Source organism: Bombus vosnesenskii, unplaced genomic scaffold, assembly GCF_011952255.1.
Source record: "Bombus vosnesenskii isolate JDL3184/JDL3185 unplaced genomic scaffold, Bvos_JDL3184-5_v1.1 scf7180000013263, whole genome shotgun sequence".
NCBI lineage: Eukaryota > Metazoa > Arthropoda > Insecta > Hymenoptera > Apidae > Bombus > Bombus vosnesenskii.
Window position 1 is genome coordinate 2,034,147 of NW_022882923.1, and position 26,180 is coordinate 2,060,326.

The following is a 26,180-nucleotide window of genomic DNA, read 5'->3' on the forward strand; positions in this document are numbered from 1 at the left end:
TAATAATTTATACGTTAATTCATGTGATACGACCCTAATTTCTCTAACGTTTGAAGATCACAGGAAAAATACATTTCTGTCGATTTTGTAAATTTTGGTACCACATTTAATGTTAATGGCAATGTACTGAATTTTAGAATTCCTCCGTAAGAAAGTGGGAAATGTTAGTTATCCTGTTCTTCCCCTACAGTTTTCATTTGTGAGATAAACAAGTTTTCTAGATTCTTAATTTTATCGTTTATAGGAAGAAAAAATTCTAAATTTAAAATGAATCTTGAGGAGAGAATTCTTTTTTGTACTTTAAGAATCATAGATCACAAAATTATAGAAATGCTATATTAATATATAAACTTAGAGACTTCCCTGAGATATGTGCATTATTCTACAAATAAATTTATGCATAGTCACATCAACACAATCAGTCCAAATCATTACGTAATTACATTAAATACGAAATTATGTTAAATTGCTCAAATTTTATGAAAGATTGATCTGGTTTCGAAATTTTAGCAGTTACAATTTTACACGCATTTTAAAATCGAGTTTCGGCGGTGCACATGCTTAAACTCTGTTCTCCGAAACAGAATGTTAGTTTTATGATTCTCATCTAGTTAGGTTCTTTGTAGCTGTCGTAGTTTAAAGTTTAAAGTGTTCTACAATGAAGATATTTATTTCCAGTCGATGTAGGCTTCAAGTGGAGAACTTTTAGTTATTTACAACTACATATCTATGCTACCAGCTAGTTTAGTGATGTTGGCAATGTACGATAAAACGTAAAATGTTAAAGTTTACAAATAATACGTTTAGCTTCTCATTTATCATCGTACAGTTTTAGAATGTTTACACAAGTTTCCAGTTACACGTATGGTAAGAGTATAAATTTTACAAAGAAAAATTCAGTGGAACTTTATGCATTTCCTCGAAAGTGTATTAAAGTTTCAATAACGTAATTTATACCAGAAATTCTGAATTTTTTTCTCAAACGTGTATCGTGAAAATCAAAACTCAATCTAATGTCTAATACATGAAATACACAGAATATGGAAAATCACTTTGTGATTGCGTTATTTGTTCATTTTTCACGCAACATTCATTTTCTTTCATTTATTAGTGGTTGAAAAAACCAGTGCTCTATATATGATATTTATATACTACAAACACTTGCTTGTTAGTCATTCAAACAATATCATTCGACGAATATTCACATGTATATTTATCTATTTGCATAGAAACGCTACAGTAAAAAACGATCAGTGCAGTTGCAATAAATTCGCTTCAATAATATTTTATATATTTTAACAAATATTGAAATTTTAGCAACATATATAGATGTTGTTATATTTACAAGCAGAATCAGTAGAAAGCGGAAATATCCATACAGGTGCGTTGAAGAATAAAGTGAGAATGAAAAAGAAACGAATTCTTGCAGACCTTTAAGTAAAGGTGACTTAACAAATGCAACGCGTTGAAGAAGTCTTTAAGAAAAAGTAAAATATATTGCGAGACTCGTTCTTCAGAGCTTCTGTGACGAATAACGGTAATGATCATTTATTTTGTTTGTCGTCTATTCATTTTATAATTTTTAGAACGAGTCAATTTGTAATAAGAAAAATTTCTCTTAAAATAGCACTCTGTAAAGTAATTTAGATTTATTATATTTATTTTACATATTGCAAGAACGCAATTAAAATAATTCTAAGTAGTTCTTTCTTTCTTTATGTTTCAGGTAAGTGACTTCCATTGTTATACAGTAATACTGTTATCCAATATTAACATTCCTTAAGGAGGTAAGTTTTTATAAATTTTGTACTGTAATTAATATTAATATTTACAAATAATATTTGAAGATAGTTGCGCATATAATACGAAATCGAAAGAGATGTATTATTTATATTCTTTAATCTTTTACATCATATGAAACATTAAATTAATGACCAAATAACAGTTCTCATTTATAACATCCAGCTTTCCTTCAAAATACTATTGAATTAGGGAAAGCATTTTATTCACAAATTAAATTCTACATTCGTTCCCATATCGTCTCCTAAATTTGATTTTTTTCTATTATGGTGATATAATATCAGAGAAAGCAATAAAATCTCTGCAATTTTTCTGTACTTTATATGTAAGTAGATTACTTTAATTTAAAAAAATATTTTTATTAGTTTTGAGAGAAACTAATATTAGGTACTTTATTTACATTTTTCAGATTATAAACTCTTGCAAAATATTTAGGGTAAAACTCAATAACGTTAAATAATATCTTGTCATTTCTGCACTCAAGTGTAATTCGTTGCTATACTAAATACTCGTCGAAATGTGAATTAAATTATGACGACTAAAATACAGACGACAATAAATTTCACAGGGTTTTTCTTGGTCTTATAATAATATTACATTCTTAAAGTATAAAATATATCGTAATTGTATAGATCGAACTGTTTTCAGAAACAAATGCATTGATACACGATTTTTCAAATATAAATTGTTTCTCTCTAAATTTTTATGCACGGAGATATGTCGGGACGTTCACTTATGGCATTGACGCACACAATGTGGGAGTTCTCTATAGCTCTGTTTTTTTCGTAGAGACAAATTCAGAATAAACCGAGAATTTTCGAGCAATTTAACCATAAAATCGCATATCGTGAGGCATATCATATCAAGCAATCTTTGAAACTGGAGAAAATATCGACAATTTAAAAGAGAATCGTTTTCAGCTATAGAAATTGTTCACTTCAACATCTCTGATAATACGACAAAAATAGATAGTCAATAAAATTTGTTTGTATTAAATAAGTACTAATAAATAAGTAGTAATAAGTTAAATATGTAAATAATTACATAACGCTATAATTAAGAGGATTGGTTTTCTCATCACAAAATAATTGATAAAATAATATAAGCGTAATTAACGTAAACGAAAGATCAAAAATTGAATCACCGATTGCTTGAATTCTCCAAATTTCTACAAATTTTCTTCCTGCCATTTACATAAATTAACATATTATTCTCATTTATTTCTAGAGAGAATACGACATTTGTCATGTTCACATTATCATTCGAATTCTTGAATCATAGATACACAGAATCACAGAATCAAACATTACAATATCTGTAAAACAAATGTTACACATAAAAAGTATTAATACAGGAAAATGACAAGATTTATAAAATGAATGTTACGCACAAAAAAATGTTACTAATAGATATAGAAAAATAAGGATATTTGGAAATTAATATGATAAAGAATATGATTAATAAACTGCGAATTTTTGAGCTTCTATGTGAGATTTAAAAGTGTAAAAATGCACAGAACGCATATAATACGAAAAAATATATAAAACATGCGAAATGGAATACTCAGTACATTTAGTAGGTAAAATAATTTTCTCTACATGTTCCAGTTCTCTAATTATATTCATAATTTATGTAAATATTCGTAGTTTAATTATTAGGATTCATTTTAGACATTTTAATATATCATTTTAATGTATCTGTAACAACTAAAAAAATAAAAATAGCAGTATTGAGAAGTCACTATAACTGATGCTGATAATATGCAATGTAGTAATAAACATTCTACGTTTATGTATAATTATAGATACCTTATGGATGCAATATTTACATGTACATTCGTGTTAGCGAGTTATCGTAATCGTAATCACACGATTAACGCGTATACCAGTTGCATTGATTTTTGGCAACCAACTGCATATGCATGAGCTGTAAATCTTTTAATACGCGTATCGTTAAAATTTCGTGACTTTCATCGGCATGACAAATGAGCTATCAATTTCATGAGCATAACACGTACAGCGATTATTCGGCACTCCAAGTATTCATTATCGTCGATTCTAGTTTTTACAGCTGTCGACTAACGGAGGAACAATTTTCAACGCTACGATTCTGTATACTGCGCGAAATGGCTCCACAATACGTTGGGTGTACTAAATTGAAATTGCAATTTGCGCTAAAGGTCCTTTATCGGGCACTATGGATTGACAACGAAACAGTTTCCAAAACTGAAATAGTTTCGTCTAACAATTTTAACACGTCCTCCAGTTTTCTGACTATAAAATAATTATTGGTAAAATGAGATCTGAATTTAGAATTGACGCATCTGTAACTAATTACGAAATTTCTTAATTGCAAAAATTTAAATTCGAGAGATACAAATGATACTTATTTTATTTACATAAAAATGTCTTTCCTGCTAAGAATTATTTGTATATTTATTTTCAAAATATAAATAAATATGATTACGTTGCTTTTGTTTGTTGTATAACAAAAGTATGACGCGACAATAATGCATTTTTAGTATTATGCAATCTTATATTTTTTATATATATAGTTAATACAAACTAATCATTTTGTTATCAGGTAAATTCATTAATTTATATACACGTGGATAGAACAATAGTTTGTAGGATAAAATGTAGTTTTATTAAAAAACGCTCTTTTTGAAATATCCACGTCCAAGTTTTTCCAGTCATGCAGAGACATGGTTTTCGAACTAGTTTTCTCCATGAATATAAATTCGACTTTGACACCAGGTTTTCACGAAAATGAAATCAAGGATCTATACGATAGCGAAAATGTATTGATTCCATCGTATAGAGTGGTTTTTCACTTTTTAATAAAAAATTTTCGTTTTGAGATTGAAATTCACTCATTCATACTTTTCATCTCAAAAACGACATTTATTATATGTCAACCTAATACAATAATTTCGCCTTTTATAATTTATTCGTGTTCATATGTTTTATTCAGTATAATATCGGAATAATATCGTGTAATCTATTATATCAAGCCTGTCTTTATTTAAAAGTAATATTGAAAAAATGAGCTATTAACTTTTAAAAATCTACAATTGACAATTGAAAGATTTAAGACGTTGCTACATACTAACTTTAAATAATCTCAATATGCATGGTAGGAGTATGTTAAACAAAAGAATTTTTTAATTAGGAAACTTGCGATGCGATATTCAAATATTACCGACCAATTTCATTTAGTTTGTTTGTTGACAATTAAAAAAAACTACGACTTCGCAAAGGTGGTAATTAGAGAATTTCCGCGAAAGTTTCGTTCGCGTTACTTTTCTTACGTTACTTGGGATAGTGAAAATTATCTTACTTCTAAAGGAAACCATCCGTTTCTTCGATAACAAAAATCTTCTTTCACAGTGGAACTTCCGTCTTCGGATTGCCCGTAAAGTTAACTTGTCTCTTACGCTTTTTCTCTTACGTGCTTGGTAAATCCCTTTTCAAGCAACATAGTGTTTTATTCCATTTACAAGCGACCAACACCAGTCGCGTTACAATGGCTGCATTGGCGTATCCAGTTTGCAAGAACGGATAGACCAGTGCAGGAAGAAGAAATCGTAGAATTGCGTACCTTTTGCAAGATATTGCCTAACCCTCCCGATACGGATTGTTTCTTATGCCACACTTCACATCGAAGGGTAAGCCATGCTCGTGACCTGAATACGTTTTAGCCTCTTTGGAAAGACTGTGAACAAATAATGCAATAGTAACTTTCAAAGATAGGATTCTGATCATTCGACCATTTTCACCATTTACCAGTTCTGTCGACTTTATGACTTGAAATATATATATACACATAATATATGCACACATATGTGTACATATTAATTAAAAGATAGACATTTTCCAAATTGTAGAAAAACATTCAATTCTTCAACTGGGAAAAGAAAAGGGTTTGAGAGCTAAATGAAAAATAAAATTATAGGGAGTTACAAAACACGTTTTCGTTATAAAAAAGAGCTATTGGATGTTATTGGATGCATATAAGTATTCATAAACCATAACAATGATTTCTATGTGTTGAATACATCGTATTGATAAAGGTTGCAGCTAAACTTCAAATGCATCCATTAAAAGAAATATAGAAAATATGGAGACAAAAATCATGTTTGCTTCGATGAGTGCTCCTGAAGTTGATCACAATATCTGTCAACAATCTGTATATGTATGTGTTTTTACAAAACTACATAGTGAAACTTTAGTCATAAATATCTTGAAAAATATGGGGCATCTGATCGTACAATGTGGTATTTCTATAAACAATGATGAAATCTACCACGATGAAAAGTTTCAACTAGATCAGTTACCCAAAATTCTTACATTTTCCTCGTTAAACCGAAAGACAGAGTCATTCTTAACATGTAGAACTGTTCCTAAGATAAGAGACGTTGAACTATATATTTTTACAAATTGTTTTAACTACTTCTCTAATTTCAACTGCTGTTCATCATTCTCTTTCAATAAAATTAACTCGACATTAGCTGTCCACTTGACATGTCAGAGTCAACGTTTACGAAGAAACAGACCGAATTAAAATTTAATTACTTGGAGCAATTTCCTCGCCCTTGAGAAAACATGGCTTCCAATCGCGTCTTTGTCTCTCCTCGTTGGAAAAATGTTTACGAGCAAATAACGGCGGTAGGACTCATCTTTCATTATCATTTTTCTCCAAGTAAACTAAAGTGTGCGGGATCGATGTTGCGTCAAGTCGTTTATCTTCGGTAGCGCAGCCATGGCATCGCTCTCTTTGTTAGTTTCCAGAGAAACACATTTTCTGTACATGCACACTTCTGTTCTCCTTTCCGGACACAATCGTTCTTCTCTTAACCGAACAGCTTCCTCCGCTACCCGCCATTGACACCGCACTGTATAAATTTATTTGTAGTCGCCATTTACATACACCACTTTGTCAATGTGCGTTATACGACCTATTTGCAACGAGAAATAATGGGCTTGTCGGTCTCAACAAGAACTATTACTTTTTCGGGCGTTTATATTGTTTTAACTGGTTCAATTTTGCTGCGCTATTTGAGTTTTTGTTTCATTTCACTCTCATCTCAATTAATGAGAAGATGTCTAACACTAGGACTATCGATCTTTAATATGCACTTGTATTTATGCATTGCACACAGTTGAGTATAATTCAAGCAATATAATGAGAATAAATAATTATAAATAAATGTGCATGCGTAATCGTGTTTGTGTTTCGATAGAAGTAATTATTGATATTATCAAAAACACATTTGCACGTTTTTAATAATTATGAAAGCAAAAAATCTGATAGCCAGTCATTTTGACCGGTTTCATAGTTTTAGTGTTAATTTACTGAGAAAATCTTTGATTATCACTTTACTTTCTTCGTAGTATCAATTTCATTTTCAAACTTGAGAAACTGTTTAACGATAAAAACAGCACGATTATATTGAAAATGACCCATAGAGAACAGCAGGTTTAAAGGAATTTGCATATTTAGAGGCAGTGCGATATGCAAAACGATATGAGATGTATGGAAATTTTAGTAATAAAAGTTTTCAAGCGTTCGATAGTTAAATCAAAGGGAAAATAAAATGACAGATAGGTATGTTAGCATTGACTGAAGGTTTTATTAAAACGCTCGTTTAAAATGCATTGTAATTTGTTCGAGTTAATTAAGAATTAATCCCTTAGAATTCCTTCATGGTGCTTTTACTGGTTTTAGATACATTTAAGATAGAGGATAACTTTGTGCTCGTTTCCTCTGTAAAGGAAACTATGAGATGGGAGCAAAGGTAGAGTAAAAAAGCATAAGATAGAGTAACAGTCTAGCTAAACGATGTGGTAGTATTCATTCCTTCATGGCCTTGAGCAACCAATTGATTTTAAGCGAACTTCAGTGTTTCTATAATGGATTCTGTTAGCTGACTTAAATTTTAAAGAAATATTTCAAGCTGTAAATGCAATCAAGTTTCAGCATCGTTCCGCTGATAATTCTGTTCTACTTGAAATACTATGTTTGTTTTTAAAGTTCGAAATTTGGAAATCTGGAGCAGGTTGGAGTATAATACCGAGGTTCATATAGTAACGTGAAAAAATCAGAAAAACTGACAAAACTTTCAAACTTAATTTAGTTTAAATCTAGAATTCTTTAGAATTTTTTAATTGCTCATCAGTTGATTTTTAAAATATAATTTTTATAATTATATAAAAGATATTTTCTACAATTTTCTTTGTTGGCAAGGTAAAATGTATTTCGCATAGAAGAAACAGAATTCATAAAAGAAATAAGTCGGCAATGACCAATTGTTTATATTTAAAACAGGCTTATCAAAGATTTGTCGCAACTTGTTTGTGAAAAGGTTCAAAGGTTTTTCTCTGCTCTGGTTACTTTTTCGCAAAATTTTCATTTCAGCTTCTTAACTATATTGCTTTGTTTCTTGAAAAAAATGATAGGACTTGGGATTATAATCCGCTATTGTTTCAAATACAAGCAAACGTTCATGTTCTTTTAAAAAGTCAGAAGTTATATTATAAATGTCTGTACTTTTTAGTGAAAGTAGTAAATTTTTCTAAAGCTTCATCCTTTTTTTCTAAATTTTTCTTTCCAATTTCATTTGAAATTCATGCAATAAAAGATGGTTAAAAATTATAAATGTTCTGTCAAATTTTTGTTACAAAGTTGCACAAGTGGAATACACATGATTTAAAAAATTATTCTTTATAAGGATGATCTAATTATTGCTTAAGAAGTTTATAAATAATGAAAGAAAGAAGAAAAAGTTCAATAAAGACATTTATTTTTAACATTTACGTAGACGAAGGAGAAACAAAAATAGAAATACCTTCTTAGTTATATTAAAAACGATGATGTAGGAGTTATATGTCAAGAATGTATGTCAGAAAGTACAAAACTATTTTTTACACCTTTGGTATACAAATAAATGAACATATAATAAATTTATGAGAAATAGAATTCTCATAATTGTGGCAAAACTATTTTTTGTAATTAAAATAATAAATTTTATGTTTATTAATGTCTAACCGCAGCATACTTTATATTTACTAATAGTTGCTAACCAGGTCATACCCTACGTAAGACACAAGATCGTATGATAAAGTCTGAAGTAGTTTAAAGTTCCAAAAAGATGAATATGTCTGTACAGACATAATCAGATTGGTTAATGGCTTGGTAGTTTTACATCTTATTACAAAGCGGATCTAAATTAGTTAGATATCGCCGAAAATTCAAGTAATTAGTTAGATAATTACTAGCTAAGTACACACACCTGCTTAGCAGCAGGTTTCTATGTCTAAACTTAAGTAATTAAGAACAGGTCCAAAGTGTTACTATGGTAGAACTTTTAAGTAACGTGCAGTGACCGCCTTACACTATATTTTAAGTTTAGTACTTAATACATTGATCGTCTAATTTCACCATATTGTAGCAGTAAGTAAACATATTATCGATTTTAGATAAAAAATTATTCACTGTAACAAAATGTTTAGATTAAAAAATATAAACGAGGTACTCAAATAGGAATACGCACTTGAAGGATTTAAATAAGCCATTCCTTCTTGTTTTAGGTACTAAAATCATTACAAGTATCTAAGAATAATAGATAACAATTAAAATGTACAGTTTTTAGATAGAAGATTCTATTTCCATATTTAATACTAATTTTACTGTTAAAATCAATATAGTTCCTCAATTCTGCAATTTATAGCGATTATAAAAGAGAATACTTGATCTTGGATGATTTCCACGAATCTAGGAACAAACATTCTTCGTTTCGTTGGTACTTTTCTGTAGATTTAAAGTCGAGCGTCTGACTTTCTAGGAATTTAATATTCTCGTGAACGATCTCAACACGAGAGCGGGAAAAGCACTCTCATCTGACGAGTTACAGTGTTAACGAGAATTGAAAAGAATCGTTTACGAGGTTCAGGCATTCTGTTCTTCCAAAAATCTGGATTTATGTTTCCTACGTGTACTATATGCGAAACTTCCCCCGTTAGTACGTGCCAAGAACATTGGATATCACGGATTTATCGTTTCCAAGAATTCCCTTTGCCTAATCAGTTCAATATAAAAACCAAAAAGACATTATTTCTTTTTTATTCATTAATAATAAACATAGTTACAACACATGCGATATATGATCTTCTATACAGGATGGTGGTACAAGCGGAAAGGGGATGATTCTACGCGAAAAAAGAAAATATAGAATAAAAATTTTTAAAAATTTTTTTTTTAATTTTTCCATCGAGATAACGATCTACAGTGAGATCCGTTATAACGTACCACATGTGTACCAAGCGAAAATTCAAAATCGATTTTCTCGAAAACAAAGCCTCAAACGAAAAATTTTTATTCTATTTTTTCGACTTCTTTTTTCGCGTAGAATCACCCCCTTTCCGCTCCACCAGTTACCAACCACCCTGTATGTTATTCTTATCACATCCTTATTACATTCTTATTACATTCATTAATAGAAAATTTTGCGTTAATAATACTAAGTATATCAGTAACTACAATTCGAATCTGAAAGAATTTACGCATGTTAGGAAGACATGACCTTTTGTACCTTCTGCCATTTCCATATTCACGGTCAAAGAGTAAAGTATCGATAGAAATTGTTTAAGGTTGTTCTCACATGACCTTAACGACGGTGAAAGTGTATTTACCGTTTGTGACATAAATGATGGATCTTTATAATGCTTATGAACGTCGAAACAGGCGTTGATACGTCGTACATGATACAGCGTCTGCGTAAATATTATATTTTCTTCCGCAAGTATACGTATGCATAGGCGTTGTTGTATAAAGTTACTAAAGTTCAACGTTATAGAGATGAGGCTAACGAAAACTCAAAAACAGATTTTATTATTATACTGCTTAACAGTAAAACAACATGTCTTCGGGGCTTCTGCAAAAAAGGGACAAGTAAAAGTTAGCTAGATATCAAATACGTTTGAAATTAATAAGCTTATATGTCACCTATGAAATACGATACATGTGAAAACAACTTGTAACTAGAAACATGAGTAATATCATCTCGAAGAAAACACATACAGTCGAGATACAAAAGTCTCCATTAACCTACAAACATGAGAGCCGACTCGGATGACTTAATTTAATCAAACAATTTCCTCACAAATTAATTGAAGAAATAATCTTGTGTATGTAACTTTACAATAAATATAATTACACGAGTCAAATAATAATTCTGAGAATAAAACTTTTTGCAGTTACTTATATACGAAACAATATGAACTACAATTGGTATATTGAAACTCGTTGTTAAGCCTTCCGTAGATATCGATTTATGCGCAGATCTACCCTCACGGTAGAACTATTCGCACATCTATGCATAGATATCTGCTGTTACTTTCTCTTCGAGAAAAAAAAAAAAAAAGAAAAAAGCAAAAAGAGAAAGAGAGGGAAATAGTGAATCCTCATTTGCAAGGATTGAAAAAACAACTAGCAGCAGGCACTTTAAAATGGAAGCATGCGTCTTTTGGTGAAATGTTCTCGCGGCTCAAGGCATCAACAATGGTGACATTTTCAAAGATCCTTCAACAACAATAGACCGGTATTTCGTCTTGAAACGTATACAGTGTTCCTTTATGTCTGTAGCACAATGCTTTTCGATCGTTCTCGAAGGGTACTCAAATCTGGAAAACCGATCATCCCTTCAGGTGTGTGGGACTCAGTAAGGATACGAACGCCAATTTTTGTAGAACACGCGAATATGTACTAGGTGAAACTGGTCCAAGGTGAATCCGTTGAGAATTGTTTCGTGCGTACCGACCAGACCAGGCACACAGATCTACACAATTCTGCTAGAGTTGTTTGGTTACGTGCGTGCAACTAGGAAACCGTGTCCTGGAAATGTTGAGATTAATGTAGGTCAACACTCACTCCTAAACTTTAAACATGGTTCCTCTCGTGTGTGTTCGTTCGACAAACAAGCGTGTATAATATATGAAAAATAACCGGTGGATGCAATATAGGTAGAGAATCACGTGTCCGATTAGGAAAATTAGCCTACTCCCAGGTTTCTCGTATGGTTACAGGCTTCATTTTAACGATTAAACTGCGTTGACGTTGACTGACGTGTGCTATATAATTCAACGCTTCGGTTATAATGAATGAATCGCTCCTTCTCCCTTCGCGTTTTCGCGTCGCGCAGTCTCCACTTTGACGCATCTACTCTGAGCTCTAGATACGTGTATATAGTGGATTATGCGGTTCGTAACTTAAACGGAATCGAACGCGTTTTATCTGTCTCGTTGACGATGGAACTGAAAGGCGATTAGAGGTAGATCGATAACAGTTGCTACCATCAAGTGTCGAGAAATCTTACCATCCAAACGATCCGTCAATAAACGTCAGGCTATGGTGAAATGTGGATACGTCACTGGTGCGAAAAAGATCGAGTGGAAATAAGATTATTTTTGCACTAACTCGACAGAGTTTATGATTTATGACATTTGTTTAACGGATTCTCCTTTCCTCCTCTTTCTTTCTCTGAATTTATCCGTCGGGAAATATATATGTATATTTTGAGGATTCTGTGTTAGGTTGAAAGTCTTATCATTCTTATTCTTTGTAAGGAAAGAAGTCAACTGCCTCGACTAAAGTTTCTATTAAATATTCTTCACTATAATGTTCATCCACCTATCTACCGATGCATTTATTCCATGGTCGTATGTTTTAAATTTGTTGTCAGACTTAAAATATTGAATATTTTTCTTGATGTAAATTTTTATAAATATCTAAACAAATTAACAATCTATCTAACAAAGACTATGTCTAAGCTGTATCTTATAACAGAATAATGTATTGAGCAAATTTTGAACAGTAGATAATTTCTTCAACAATATTGCCCTTCCGAATATTTCTTCTTCTCGTGTTCTCTTCTCTGTATCCTGATAAATGATTTTCTGAAACTCTCATTCTAATTCTCATTCAGAGCCATTAATAAATGTACCTATTATCATAGTGTTCCAAAAAATTACTCTTCTGTAAAATTAATCTTTTCAGTTATTTTAATTCATTGTTCCAATTGCTGAATATGCAGAATGTAAGAAATTGAAAAATAATGCCTACGTTGACAGAAAAAGATTATCATTCATTATTTTTAGAATATGCTTTTATGCAACGTGTAACATTTTTTCTAGAACAATCATAAAAATGTACATTCAATTTAATCTTAATAGTTAATAGTATAGAACTCGGCCTAGGATTTATATAGATTCATAGCATAGAAATTGTTTCAATGATTTCAGAGAAAATGGGTCACGAATTTCAGAAATATTTCCCACAAGATTACAAGTCCCTTGTTGATTCTTTTAAACAAATATCTCCTTAAACATATTATTTTGTGATATCAAATTAAGAAACTATGAATATTAAATGTACAATTATTTGTACCTATCTATTATGTACCTATTATGTACAATTATTTCTACTATCTAAATCAATATAAGAAATCAATAATTCGTGAAATGAGAATATATTTATTCTCTTATATCCAAAGTATCTCGCCGTGGCTAAGTTTCAATCTCAAGGTGCAATACAATTTCGGATGATTATGAAAGCAGATTTGATAGACCAAGGTTCATCACGGAGGATCAATCATTTAAGAACACGAGTAACTTTGCAAAGCAAATTCTATTACGTGGAGAGCATGGGAGATTTATCAGTGCATACGTTGCGTCGCATTGTTCGATAACTTTTGCAAAATTGATTATGATCCATAAACTCCATCGCCTGCGCGGGCTGACACTTTCCAAGAGAATACGAAGTATGGAAACAATCTGTATCTATTAGCCTACTGGGTATAAGCGCAGCCTATTTGTCCTTTATCGAGGAAAGGGAAACAATAGCAACAGCGCTTGTTCTTCCTGAAACAGCAATGCACGGATGCATAATCGAATTCAAACACTTGAACGTAATCAGCCCGCTTTAGAGATATCAGGTCGATCCTGAATGTAGCCGAGAATCGAGGTTACTATGTACAATGATGATGCGATATCACGAGAGCCACCTAGCGTGGAACGATCGATTGTGTTTTTCATTCACGCGGCTTTAACGTGCGCGACACATACATATCGGCACCCCAGTTTTGACCCCTCTAGCAAGGCTATTTCCGGAGTGGACAGGAAGCCTCTGGCTGAATCGAACCATCAATCGCCTTTTCCTCTGGCATGAACTTGCGACACTCTGAAACTGAAGTTAACGTACCTCGAAATGAACCGTCGAAATACACTCGACGACAGACCGTGGAGAAAAATGTTTCTGAATCGAACAGGAACAGAATTGTTTCACGGCAGGAACAGAAAATGATCGAATGGTATAATAGTACGTGAAGAAAGTAGCATATAAGATGGAGATAAATAGGAAACGGACAAGGGAAGAGGAATCGAAGGAGAAAAGTGTGTGACTCGACGATAGGGCCGGAGATTGTCTGTGGAGTGGAAAGAAGGAAAAGGACAAGAGTAAAGTAGGAAAGTGGGGGTTGGAGAGACATACGATCGGAGAAGGACACAGGGGAGTGTTGCCGGAGACGGTGGGCGAACATTGCGGTCCAGAGGGATGAAGGAGAGGCTTTACTGGCAGTGAGGGCTAGCGATACTAGCGTATGAGAGAACGGGGATGGACGGCGTGCCAGTATGGCGGGGAAGAGTGGATAGTTAGGTGGTGGGTGGATAGTCGGGGTAGTGGGTCGGTTGGTTGGTTTGCGTGGAGAAACTGCGCGGCAGTCGAGGCCGCGAGGTTCAGTGCTAGGGAGCGCGGCATCGCGATGCGTCGGCTTCAACCTGCTGCCGCACTCGCTAACGGCTTTTCTCCTCGTTCAAACGTTCTCTTTCTACCTACCGTTACTCTCGAGTGACACAACGTGCGTTTCTTCCTCCTTTTATCTTCATCTTCTTCGTTCCGTCTTGCCTTTTATTTTCTCGTCGTGTTTAATTTCCAAGCTCAGTTTGTTTCTCGGATTCGTCCACGTCCACGCAATTACGCGTTCATTTTCCAGTAATTTTATACGAGTCTAGATATCGTTGATCAACCGCGTGTCTTCCGCGAGTGCGGTTTCGCGTGTGTTATCCAGTGCGTGTAACCACGTCGCATCGAAACAGTGACGTGCTTGTCGGTCGACATGAACGCGAGAATAATCGAACCGGTCAGAACCATGTGGCGACAGGAATGGTAACGTGGTAGAGGAGCGGCTTCGGTTCCCTGTAAGAAATGGAAATGGATCCGTACGCGGTCGGTTGGCCGCCTCAAGGTCATGGTGTCGGCAGTGCTACCGGAGGTGTCGCTGCCAGTGCCAATAGTGGTAACGTGAGCGACGGTGCGAACACCATACCGCGATGCTGGAGCAGACCGTGCAGATCGACCGATCCGTCGCCGATGCGACCAATCGAGCACAGCATGCGTTCGACCGAGGCGATGAGATCGATGGAATCGATGAGATCGATCGATTCGGTGATACGTCAACCATCGGCTGATCCCATGCGGGCTTCTGTAGAGCATCATCAGTCGAGTAGATCTTTGGAGGCTATGGGTAGACCGATCGAACAACAGATTCGCACGGAACAGCCAAGATCCGCTGTTGATCATCCCGCCACGTCTTCCTCTATGTCTTCCACGCCGATGAGAAGCGGCATCGAACATCACGCGCTGCGCGCTATTGAACATCCCTGTAGACTGAAAGATCACGCGAGTTACATACACGACCATCACTTTGCCCGAATGCATGATCACGGCTGTAGATCTGTCGAACACGTATCGCGGATGCTAGAGCATCGACTTCACGAGCAGCATCCCGGTAGACCGCCGATCGAACAGACACCTTGTCGGTCAATCGAACATCCTCCTGTGCGACCCCCGCCCGTCAACTATTCCTGTCGGCCTCTCGATCACGCTCCTGGAAGACCTATGCCGATGGACTGTGTCATCTATGGTCCGCATTCTCATCCACCGCCAAGGTTACCCAGCGAAAGCCCGTTTCGCGTCAACTGCCCCGTGCATAGTCCCTTCCGATATAGATTCCCGAACGGCGCTGTCGATTATCACTCGCAACATCAGGTAAGATAGCAGTTCCCTTCATGCGGTATTGGATACATCGGCTAATCGTTGAAGTTACGAAGTTTACAGTTTCTTCTTTCAATAACTTGAAAATTCTATATTTTTGCTTATTATTCTGATTGGCGATGAATTGAGAATATTTATTATTAATATGAAAAAAATGTGTTTAATTACGAAGAATATAACTTGCATTTGAGTAATTAAACGGTATTAACATGTTCGTAGTAATTAACGTTTAGTCAATATTATATGGAATGAAATTACGACGTGAAACTCACACATATAAAAATTGTATATATCTTTCAAAATCGAACTAGTGGAACGGAGAATATATGTATATATGTATGAAAAGTCAAGGAAGGGATATATTTCCAGTTGATAGTGACTTTCAGCACATCACATTTTTTGCAATATGTAAAACTTACTTCATTATACATTCTGTCCGCTGGTTTGAAAATTTAGTTTCGATATGACGATGTCATTGAAACAGAAAATTCATTCGGGAAGTTATACATGATACTAGACACACATAAAATAAAATGTCGACAATCTCAAGAAATATTGCGCATTTGAGAAAATCTTTTTACCTTTTTTCCGACAAATATTCACGATACTTGTAAAAATATTTGTTATCAAATATATAAATACATAAAACTTCAAACGAACAGTATAATCAAACGAAAATATAAATTTTACATCTTCATTTCCTCCTCTCTTTGCTAATACAACTCTTTTATAGTAATCACAGACGGGTAAAGATTTGCTGCAAAATTATTATTACGTTTTCAATTCCTCAAAAGGAACGAATTACCTGTACAATTTTCGTGGCGAAATAATTTTTTCAGTTGTTCCATGAAAAAAATTTCGCCAACGACGAAAATCATTTTTACCTCGGAAATGATCGTCCAAGCAATGAAAGCCTCTTGCCACTCGCGTCAACGATATCACATTCTGCTTTCAAAATGAAATAATGCCGCGACGCAGCATAAACGCGCCTTGTCTTTATGAATTCCAATGTTTAGCACCAGATTCATATTACCCCGACGTAATTAGTTTCTTTTATATGTTGCGTTTTCTTTGAGGCTCTCGTAAATAAGATTACCAAGCCGTTCGCAATGATACGTCTGTGAGCGTGGCCACGAGAGGACTGTATAGCTGTGTCTATGTCGATAGGTTCTGTGCACTTCTCACTTTAAGAATGTCGTAGAGTAGTGCTTTAAAAGATTTGTTCGGAATGGTTTTCATGTTGCGGAAGAAAATGTAATTGAAGTTTGTGAAATATGATTTTCGATGTTTTGGACGTTTTCGGTGATATTGCAGTGTTACAATTTAACAAAATAATACTTGCATTAGTTTCTATTCATAGGTCATAGAAATTTAAGTTTGCGTAAATTATCAATAGATGAAAAATCTTCCCAGTTTTTAATTTATAGAAATTATCGATATAAGTTTATTCGAGTTAAAAATTGATGAATGTAGAGAATTTAGGAAAATTAAAATTAAAATGTAGTGTTTTATGTTTTATACGTTTTGTTAGTATCGTCATTTTTTAAAATACTTTACTTTTGATTTTTATAAATTCGATGAAATGGCATATTTATATGTGTGTCAATTATAATAAAATATTTTTTGAATTTGATATTAGAATGAAGGTTTCCTAATGTCCAAAGAAATAGTGTAGACAGCAAGGGCTCTCTGATAACAGATATAAGAAAGATTACTATCAGAAGAACTATAAAGCCACAAACGTAGACTGTGTGAAATAATATTTGTCGTGCTGTGGTGAAGATATTGGTTTTTATATTTGCATAACTAACTATTTCAATTATAATTTCTTTCTACGAAAACGTTCTGAAAGAATATCTGAAATAATTTTGACAAATTTGTACATGTTTTTATAAATATTTGACCAAACTAAACAAGTGTACATGATATGATAAAATTATCATAGAGAGAAATTGTTGTTCTATTATTGTGATGCATAAGAGAACAAGTAATTCGGTTGAATATAAATCATTTTTTATGTATGAAAAATAGGCTTTTTAATTTATGAATGCTTGATGATTGTATTACAAAAGATATATAAAAATAAAAGATGCTGAATAGAATATTAATATTATCTGTTTACGCGTATATCTAATTTGTTTCATAATGAGGTCATAATCTAGAGAAGCTTAATTATGCACTTTTTTAGCGTTAAGGTGAAAACTAGTTTGCTTGGAAACTCGTTTAAGATTGTGTTAGAAAAGTACGAAGAACACGATGAGTTTCGTTTTCTTTGGTAATTAGTACTAATTGCCACGACAATTTTAGACTGTATAACGATTTTTTTGTGTAATATTTTCTTTCATTTCCATTTGTTTAATTGAGGAAAAACTTTTTTTTTTAATATCTATAACAATCTCAAATATCATATTGATTTAACATATTTTTTTAATCTGATAAAAAAGCGAACAGAAGATAATAAACGCTGTGTTGTTTGCTCTTATTATTCCGTTTGCTTTACGGGAAGAATTTTACAGAATTACGAACGAGAGTTTCGTGTTTTCACGTTTTATTTTGCACTCGTTTTTTAATATTTATATTTTATATATACCATCGACTCATTAATAATTGTTGTTACGTAGCGTTTATGCATTTATTTAAAGAGTACACAATAATCTTAATTTAACTAATAACTATATTGTCTCAAAATGTCTAATTGTTTCTTACAATTTAATTTTACTGTTGATTAGAAGAAATAACTTTATTGATGTTTTGTCACATATAATATCGACCGAACTCATAAAACTTTTATAGCTATGTTCATTAAAAAATAAAGGCAAGATTAGGTGGACTCATGTAGACTAACAAGTCTACGAAATATTAAAAAAGTTTTCCTTATTTAAACCGACATGGAATTACTTCCATCGTCTTACCCTCGGTAGAGTTTCGAAAATTGAAGATTAATTTCTTTTTTGCTCGTTACAGCGTGCGTGTTTGTTCCAAACAACGTTGAAGTAACAAAAAAATTTGGTTTGGGTAAAGGCAATGATTTCTCGTAAAGAAATTAGATTTTAACGAGCAGAATCATTTATATATTCGTATTTTCTGTATTTTAAAAATGAGATAAAAATAGCCTTTTAATTTTAAATATTATATATATGTATTACATTATTTACAACATTCTTCGATAAAAATCAATTCTAAAATATTTGCGCACTAATTATAAATATATATATTTATATATTTAATATAGATAGCATTAAATTAAATATTTGGCAGATGTTGATTGTAACAATTCGGTGGGTGTATATTTTAAGGAAAATCTAATCGAAGAAGATTGTAAGAATTCAAGGGATCTTTCCGAAGCCACGTATTTCATATCACTGGCGTATCGTACACAGATCGAATTTTCATCAAAAATAAAGCTATTCTTTCTTGGAAGAACACAATACGTTTCTATTGAAACCGGAATCGGTAAGAATAAAATCGCGCGCGCCCCGTCTCTCGGACTCAGTTTTACGAAAGAAATCAGTTCGTTGCGAATCGCGGCACGATTCTTACCATACTCTCTATCGGAAGTTCTATCTATCAGGAGTTTTAGTTGGAGTAACATCTGAATTTGCTTCTCTCCGTATCCTCCGTATTTTTCCAGACAATTCTGAAAGGAACGCTCTTCGATGGTTCGGCCGTTACGCGTTTACAATCCCCTCGTCTACGTTTACGTGCCCAAAATACAAAAGTACACCGGATAAAAAGGGGGTAGCCTACTGATTTCACAAGTTTCACCGATTTTCAGGGAAGATAGATACCGTACCGTATGCGCTGTTCTGGGAGCTGCTTGTCGTACAGATCCACTCTAACATGCAAATTCGAGTCGTTTGTGCAACTGGAAACGTGACTCGCTATCGATCGATATCACATCGAGCGGCGATTTAAGCCGCTGATCTCCCCAAAATATCTTTCTCTACAGTGAAACGCGATAACGTTTCGCGTTTCAATTCCACTGATATGAGGCTGTGCTTACTTCGAGAATCACGGTTCGTCATTTCGTTCATGCGTATCCAGCAAAGTATTCGAGTTCAACATCAACGAAGAATATACGTTATTAATATTATATAATAACTGAAGCGAAATGATCAGACGCCTGCTTGAACTCGATACTCTGTGCGTATACGATAATGACTTGCAGCGTGTGCTTCGCTAAGATAGGTCGTTTTATTGTGTAAGTATTAGGGTTTGGTGAATACGCTGCTAGCTAAAGTTTCACATTATCTGATGTAACTCCTTGACATTGGTCTTCGTGTCTTATATGGATCGAGCATTTATGTATAATAATACGAGTTATTTATTTAATTCATTCTCTGACTTATCAATCGAAATATTGAAACATCATTGATAATAATCCAAGAAATATTTTTTTCAACTCCTAAACATAAGGATCGTCTCTACTTAAAAGGAAACGTCAAATAGTAAAATATTTCATAATATTGAGATAATGTATACTAGAGCAGAACTTTCGTATAATAGCGTTTTTCGATTTTTGTATCGAAGAAAGTAACCATACTTTTTCGACATTATGATTTGCATTCTATTCGTTCGATGGATAAGATTTCTTCATGCTTGAGAAATTATTTATTGCTCCAAATAGAATTTGAAACGTTTTCTTAGAGATTGAATGTTTCTCATCTTTGTAAAACAAGAAGTATAATTTGGCTTATGTGTTGAATGAGATCTCGAACGATGAAGCGAATAGCATGATACCATACAATATACTAATGGTGTACAATATGACAGTTCGATTACATTTACCTGATGCGTTGGTAACCAATTCATGGTGATAGTAAGATTGTTTCAGTGGAAAATGATCGGTCAGCATAATGTAATTGCCTGTAATATGAACGTATTACTCTGTTTTAGCCTGTTGTGATTCCCTGCTGATCCTTTCATTAACGTGTGTGTATAAAGGATTCACGAGATAGTAATAATACTAGTAATTACCAATTACGAATACGATCCATGATAGTATAGAGAATGCATTGTATTATGGTTTAACAGTATCTTTTTCCGTGTTTGGATTATATTGAAAATACTATTATTTTTATTATTATTTTGTTTGTTTAACAAAAAGAATAATTTAATTTGATAGTAATATTAATATAAGAAATGACCGTCATATAAAATCTTTATCTGATCGACGAATATATTCGCTTTTGCAAATGGAACGAAAATTTCGACGTAGATACCCAATGAAATATTATTACCGCAAGTTTGAACGTAATCTCACCATTTTGTGTTTTTATTTTACTGAAATCAAGATTGTTTGATGAAATAAAAACAGTGAGACGTAGGTACTGTAAAGAGCAGGAAGGTTTTTATCGAGATTATCGTAAACTTTCTGCACGGTATTTGCAAATGACATGATTAAAATCCAACAGATAAGAGTCTGCAGATATTCCCTCTCAAAGCGAGCTTCGAGAAATCCAAGATTACGAATAACCAGGAATATCCGTGTAACGAGGAGCTTTCAAGATCTTTCGCGGAATTTGTTATTCGTCAATTTACTCGTAAATCTGCGAGATAAATGTGTGTTCCCAGAAATAATTTATTTTAGGAAAACTAAACACAAAAATCTAATGCTAAACGTACTTGTAAATTGTTGTGTTAAACATTCATCACGTTGCCAATATTGATGTTTTCGATTTTATTGCTTTCATAAATTATATTTAGTATATCACATGGTGTAGGGTTGCATGGTAATTATATTTTTCAATCAAGTCCTTATGTATGGATTTTAGAATTAGTCGCTTTCTAAGTGTAGGTATTTGCATAAGTATACAATATTTTTGTTTATTATAATTAAAAAAAGTTTTATTAACTTGATATAGAATATGTTATATGATGGATTCTTTATCTTTTTATTCTTATCTTGTATATTTTATTTATTATTATTCTTTATTATTTTATTCTTTTTATTCTTTCTCACTACAAAAACTTGAAAGTGAAGAAATAACGTCTATGATCAATGAAATATCGTGTGGATTATTCCAATATATTATACATCACGTTGATAAGCTTTATGCAATCATGCTGAGAAACGAGGCCTATGTTAGCATGATTTCGGTTAGTATAGGTTTAGTGTACATATTTCAAGATTGGGGTTAGGTTGGTGTTGGATTTTCCCAAACATTATTATTCTACGGAATGAGTTATGGAAAGCTGTACGTACAGGATTTCGAGTACGAAGATAGGTCGAAGGCAAGAAAAAGAAATAGATGTTCTTAAAAGCGGTACATCAATAGACATTGACATTTTGTATATCATACTGATTGGATTTATAACTTAGTGTGTTCTCAAGTTTGAAGTGTCTTTTTTAAATAGGATCTTCTTTAAATAAATGTTAAAATATTTTTTATCCAGTTATTGGGTTATTCGTACTGCAATGAGTTAATATTTTTCTTCTGATTGCTCGTTCAACGTGTAATTATTATGACGATAGACAATGATTATATTCTTTATAATTTTTAATGAGATAAATCAGAGGCTACCATAAATTTACTAATTATAGACTATTATACTTGTTGAAGTAATTACATCGAAAAAAACCCTACACCTTTTCTTTTGTATATCCGTGACCTGAAGATTGCTGTTACGAAGAGAATAGAATTTAATGAAACAAAAAATTCGGAATAAGGAGAGGCCATATTATTGTGCCTTTGAATATAAATTTTGTTTTGGTTTACAAGATTTAGAAACAAAAAAGTTATAAATATATGAACGTGCTCCCTATTAACTTCCTATTGTATTGTAACACTGTAAGAGTGAGGATCTGGATCAATATACACTAATACTTATATCTATACTTATCTCAATATATTTTTCTATTACAAATTCATTCACTCGTTCCTCTATCAATCAACCTCAACAATACTTTTTAACAATCCGAATAAGCAAAGCTTATAAATTTTTGGAAAATGTTAATGAGTTACAATGATTGCTTCTTGATTGAATTGTAAATAGAAAATGAGATAAATATTAAAGAAATACGCTATTATGTAAAATTTCCTATAGTGAATATTTGAGGTCATCGAGGTAAAATGTGATATTATTACAAGTTCATAGTATACAGAATACAAATTGGGGTTTAATAAATGCAAATGTGCATCGCAGAGATGATAAGGTGAAAAAATTCAGGAACTAAACGGGCGGAAACTTGGAAACTTTCGGCACACGTGTGGAATATCGGTATCCGGTGAGTCAAAGAAACCATAACCACACATTATCGCGTAACAGTAATAGAGGAACTTTAATTTCCAACGTAATTTCGATTTAAGCCATTTCATTTCATTTGAAATACTCGCTAAGTGCGTTCCTATTGCAGTCCTCGTACAAATTTCGATTTCCTAATACATCCTTATCTATATCTAACATTGATTTAATACATTCAGTTTAATCAAATATAGTATGATTTGTATAATATATCGAAAGGCATAAAATAGGCATAGAATAACCTATTCTCGATACTGTGTGAACATTTTTCCTTATTATTCTGAATTCTGAAATATCGATGAATGTGGTTTTAACAAGTCTAAAAATTTTTTAATTTTCTATTATCCCGCTCTTATTATGCATAGTGTTTGAAGCGACATTCATTCAGAGTAACTGTATTAACATAAAATTGCACCGAATATATTAAACTGCCTTAAGATATAAGCATGTAAATGAATAATAATTTTGTCTTCGAAATTAGGTATTGGTATACGATAATTTTCTTTTCTTTTTTAACGAATTAACACTGGGAGATGTGAAATTTTAGACGAACTTCGATGTAACCACGAAGTAAACATTTTTATAGAGATATTTTTATATTTTATGTATATTTAGATATATTTTAGATTTTTTGCTTTATTTTATGATTTATGGTAGGAAAATTACCATACAAGAATATAAGACAACATAGATGACAATATTTTTAAAACGCGGCTTATTTTGACTGCAACTTTAAGATCCAATCTATTTATTTCTAATTACATGTATAAAGTGAATTTTTCTACTTAGAAACACATAAGGCGGTCACTGCGTTTAATTTACCGTGTACTTTTTATTTTGAAATTATGTTATGTAATCCTGTTAAGAATGCAACAAGGTGCTCCTTGAAATAAAAGTTACAATGGGATAATGTTGAATCATTGAGATAGAAGAGAATATATAGTGTTAATTTATACTCAGGATACATATAACACACGCCAGATGTAGTCTAATCTTACTCGTTTGTACTCCTTTGATTCTTCTTTTTTTTTTTAACATAAAGGTTTAATCGATGGCCGACTTTTATGCACCTGAACAGCTTTCGGATATACTTTGTAGTCACTGTAAGAAGCACGGTTCGTTGCATGTTCTCCTTTTCGTTCGATTCTGAGTACGTATGAAATTCAGTTTAATATACATTAGATAGCTTTATCGGACATCTAAAGCAATAAATCCACCTTCATGACTACCAAGGGATGAACTTTCTTCGATCTTAGTCCATGACTTCAATTTTCTTCTACGTATTGATGTGTTTATTTGATTATTCTCTCAGAATTCTGTCTTTTGATCATATAGTCAGTTATGAATAGAACAGAATTTGATCATTAACTTCGTAAATGCTTGACAGGATATTTATCAGTTGCATATTAGTTACTGATAATAAGAATACGTGTTTTTCTAGTCTAAATAATTTTACATAAATTTCGAAGTTCTCTTGTGTATTATAAAAGAAATTCTTTAAAAAATTTCATATTTAAAAATAAAATTAAGTATATTATTTTACGCCGAAGTTGTTTGACGTCAACGAGAAATGTATTTTTTACGATCACGTTTATTTTTATGTGAATATGTTAAAAACATTGTTTTGCTTCCAATCGGGAATTCGTAATGAAACTTTCCAATATAAATAAATTCGTAGAGAAATTTCTAAACATAGATAATCCGTTACAAAGTTTCAATAGTATAAAATTACGTTTATTTATAACATACATACTTCTCTGCCTCTCTAAATGTCACAGATATTATTAACATCATAAAATATTTGTTAACAAACACATATGTGTTGAGCACACCGTGCCAAATATGAAAATGAATAAATAAAGGCAAAAGAATTTTAATCTAAAAACGTAAATACTTTTTTACAATAAGCAAATATAACACTTGAAACAAATATACACATGTATATCTGCAGAAAAACGTCATTCGCTCGTTGAGTTTCAAGCTTCGTTGAATACTTCGTGTGTGAACAGAAAAGTTCCGTTTGAAAAGCTAAAGTTTACATTATGCTTGCAGAATGTGAAATTCCACTTCATCGTTAAACGTAATTGATAAGAAAAGAAAATGTTTATTGTTCTTGCTTGCTCTGTTTATTTCTTTCCGCTAAGCCGATTCCTAGGAGAAAGGAGCGTCGGTTTCCTGGAATTCGTGCGAGCGAGCAGTGAAAAACGGTGAAAAACCAGGGAACGTGTTCGCGAAGAAAAATTAAGCGAAACAGGCGGGAAAAAATCTTCTTCCTTTGATAACGTCGTTCATTCGTGTTACCACGCTTCTTTTACTTTAGCTTAACTGCACGCGTAATAAGTAACTGCAGCGAGGCACCCTATAATACACGTACATCACATAAAAGGCTAGATGGTGAAACTTGCCTATAGCAATGAGAAAGAAAAAAGGACAACGGAATCATGGAACATGTTCGTGGGAATGGAGAAGCAGCGTTAAGCTTTCTGAATTGATGACTTTTTATACCCGAGCTATTCTTTTTTTCTCGAGCAACAGAAGAGTCACGGATCGTGAATGAACTGTTGAGAGGATCCTCTTTCTGTTCTCTGAACCTGCTTAACATCATGATTTATTGAGCTGTGTAATTTACAACCGTATTCATTATTCGCCTTTACCAGCAAGAAAGAATTATATCGTCATTTTTTGTCGAGTTTTACCGACTGTTTAAAGATTGTTCCACTTCAAGCTAGGATAAATTGCACATCTGCAGGGAGAGTTTATCAGATAGATCATCTAGTTAGTAGATGTCAGAGCTTTTCCCAGCAGAGTTTCGATCACGTCCTTAACAAAATTTATGACCAAACGACCACCGCAGCAAGTCCACAGCTTGGATAAATCCGCCTTGCGGCCTTCCGACTCAGAGGTATACGTCTTATGTTAGTCACTTTTTAAAGGAGATAACATGAGTTAAAAACGTAAAAAATAAACCCACATATACTCTACAAAAGACTGACATGCGTACATTTTGTCGAATCAAATACTTTCGCAAT

At 32.8% G+C, this 26,180-nt stretch overlaps 1 protein-coding gene across 10 annotated transcripts in view; it reads left to right on the forward strand.

Moving 5' to 3' along the window:
- The window catches only part of LOC117233747 (peripheral plasma membrane protein CASK), a 260,101-nt gene that overhangs the window by 82,437 nt on the left and 151,484 nt on the right, over positions 1 to 26,180 (forward strand). The window contains exon 1 of one of the 10 annotated variants that reach the window (XM_033494370.1): positions 14,562 to 15,900. The exons of the other annotated variants lie outside the window; for them this stretch is intronic. Coding sequence (XP_033350261.1) covers positions 15,058 to 15,900 — 843 coding nt within the window. The 5' untranslated portion in view covers positions 14,562 to 15,057. Of the gene's footprint in view, positions 1 to 14,561; positions 15,901 to 26,180 lie in introns of those variants that run through there. 10 annotated transcript variants of the gene reach the window in all.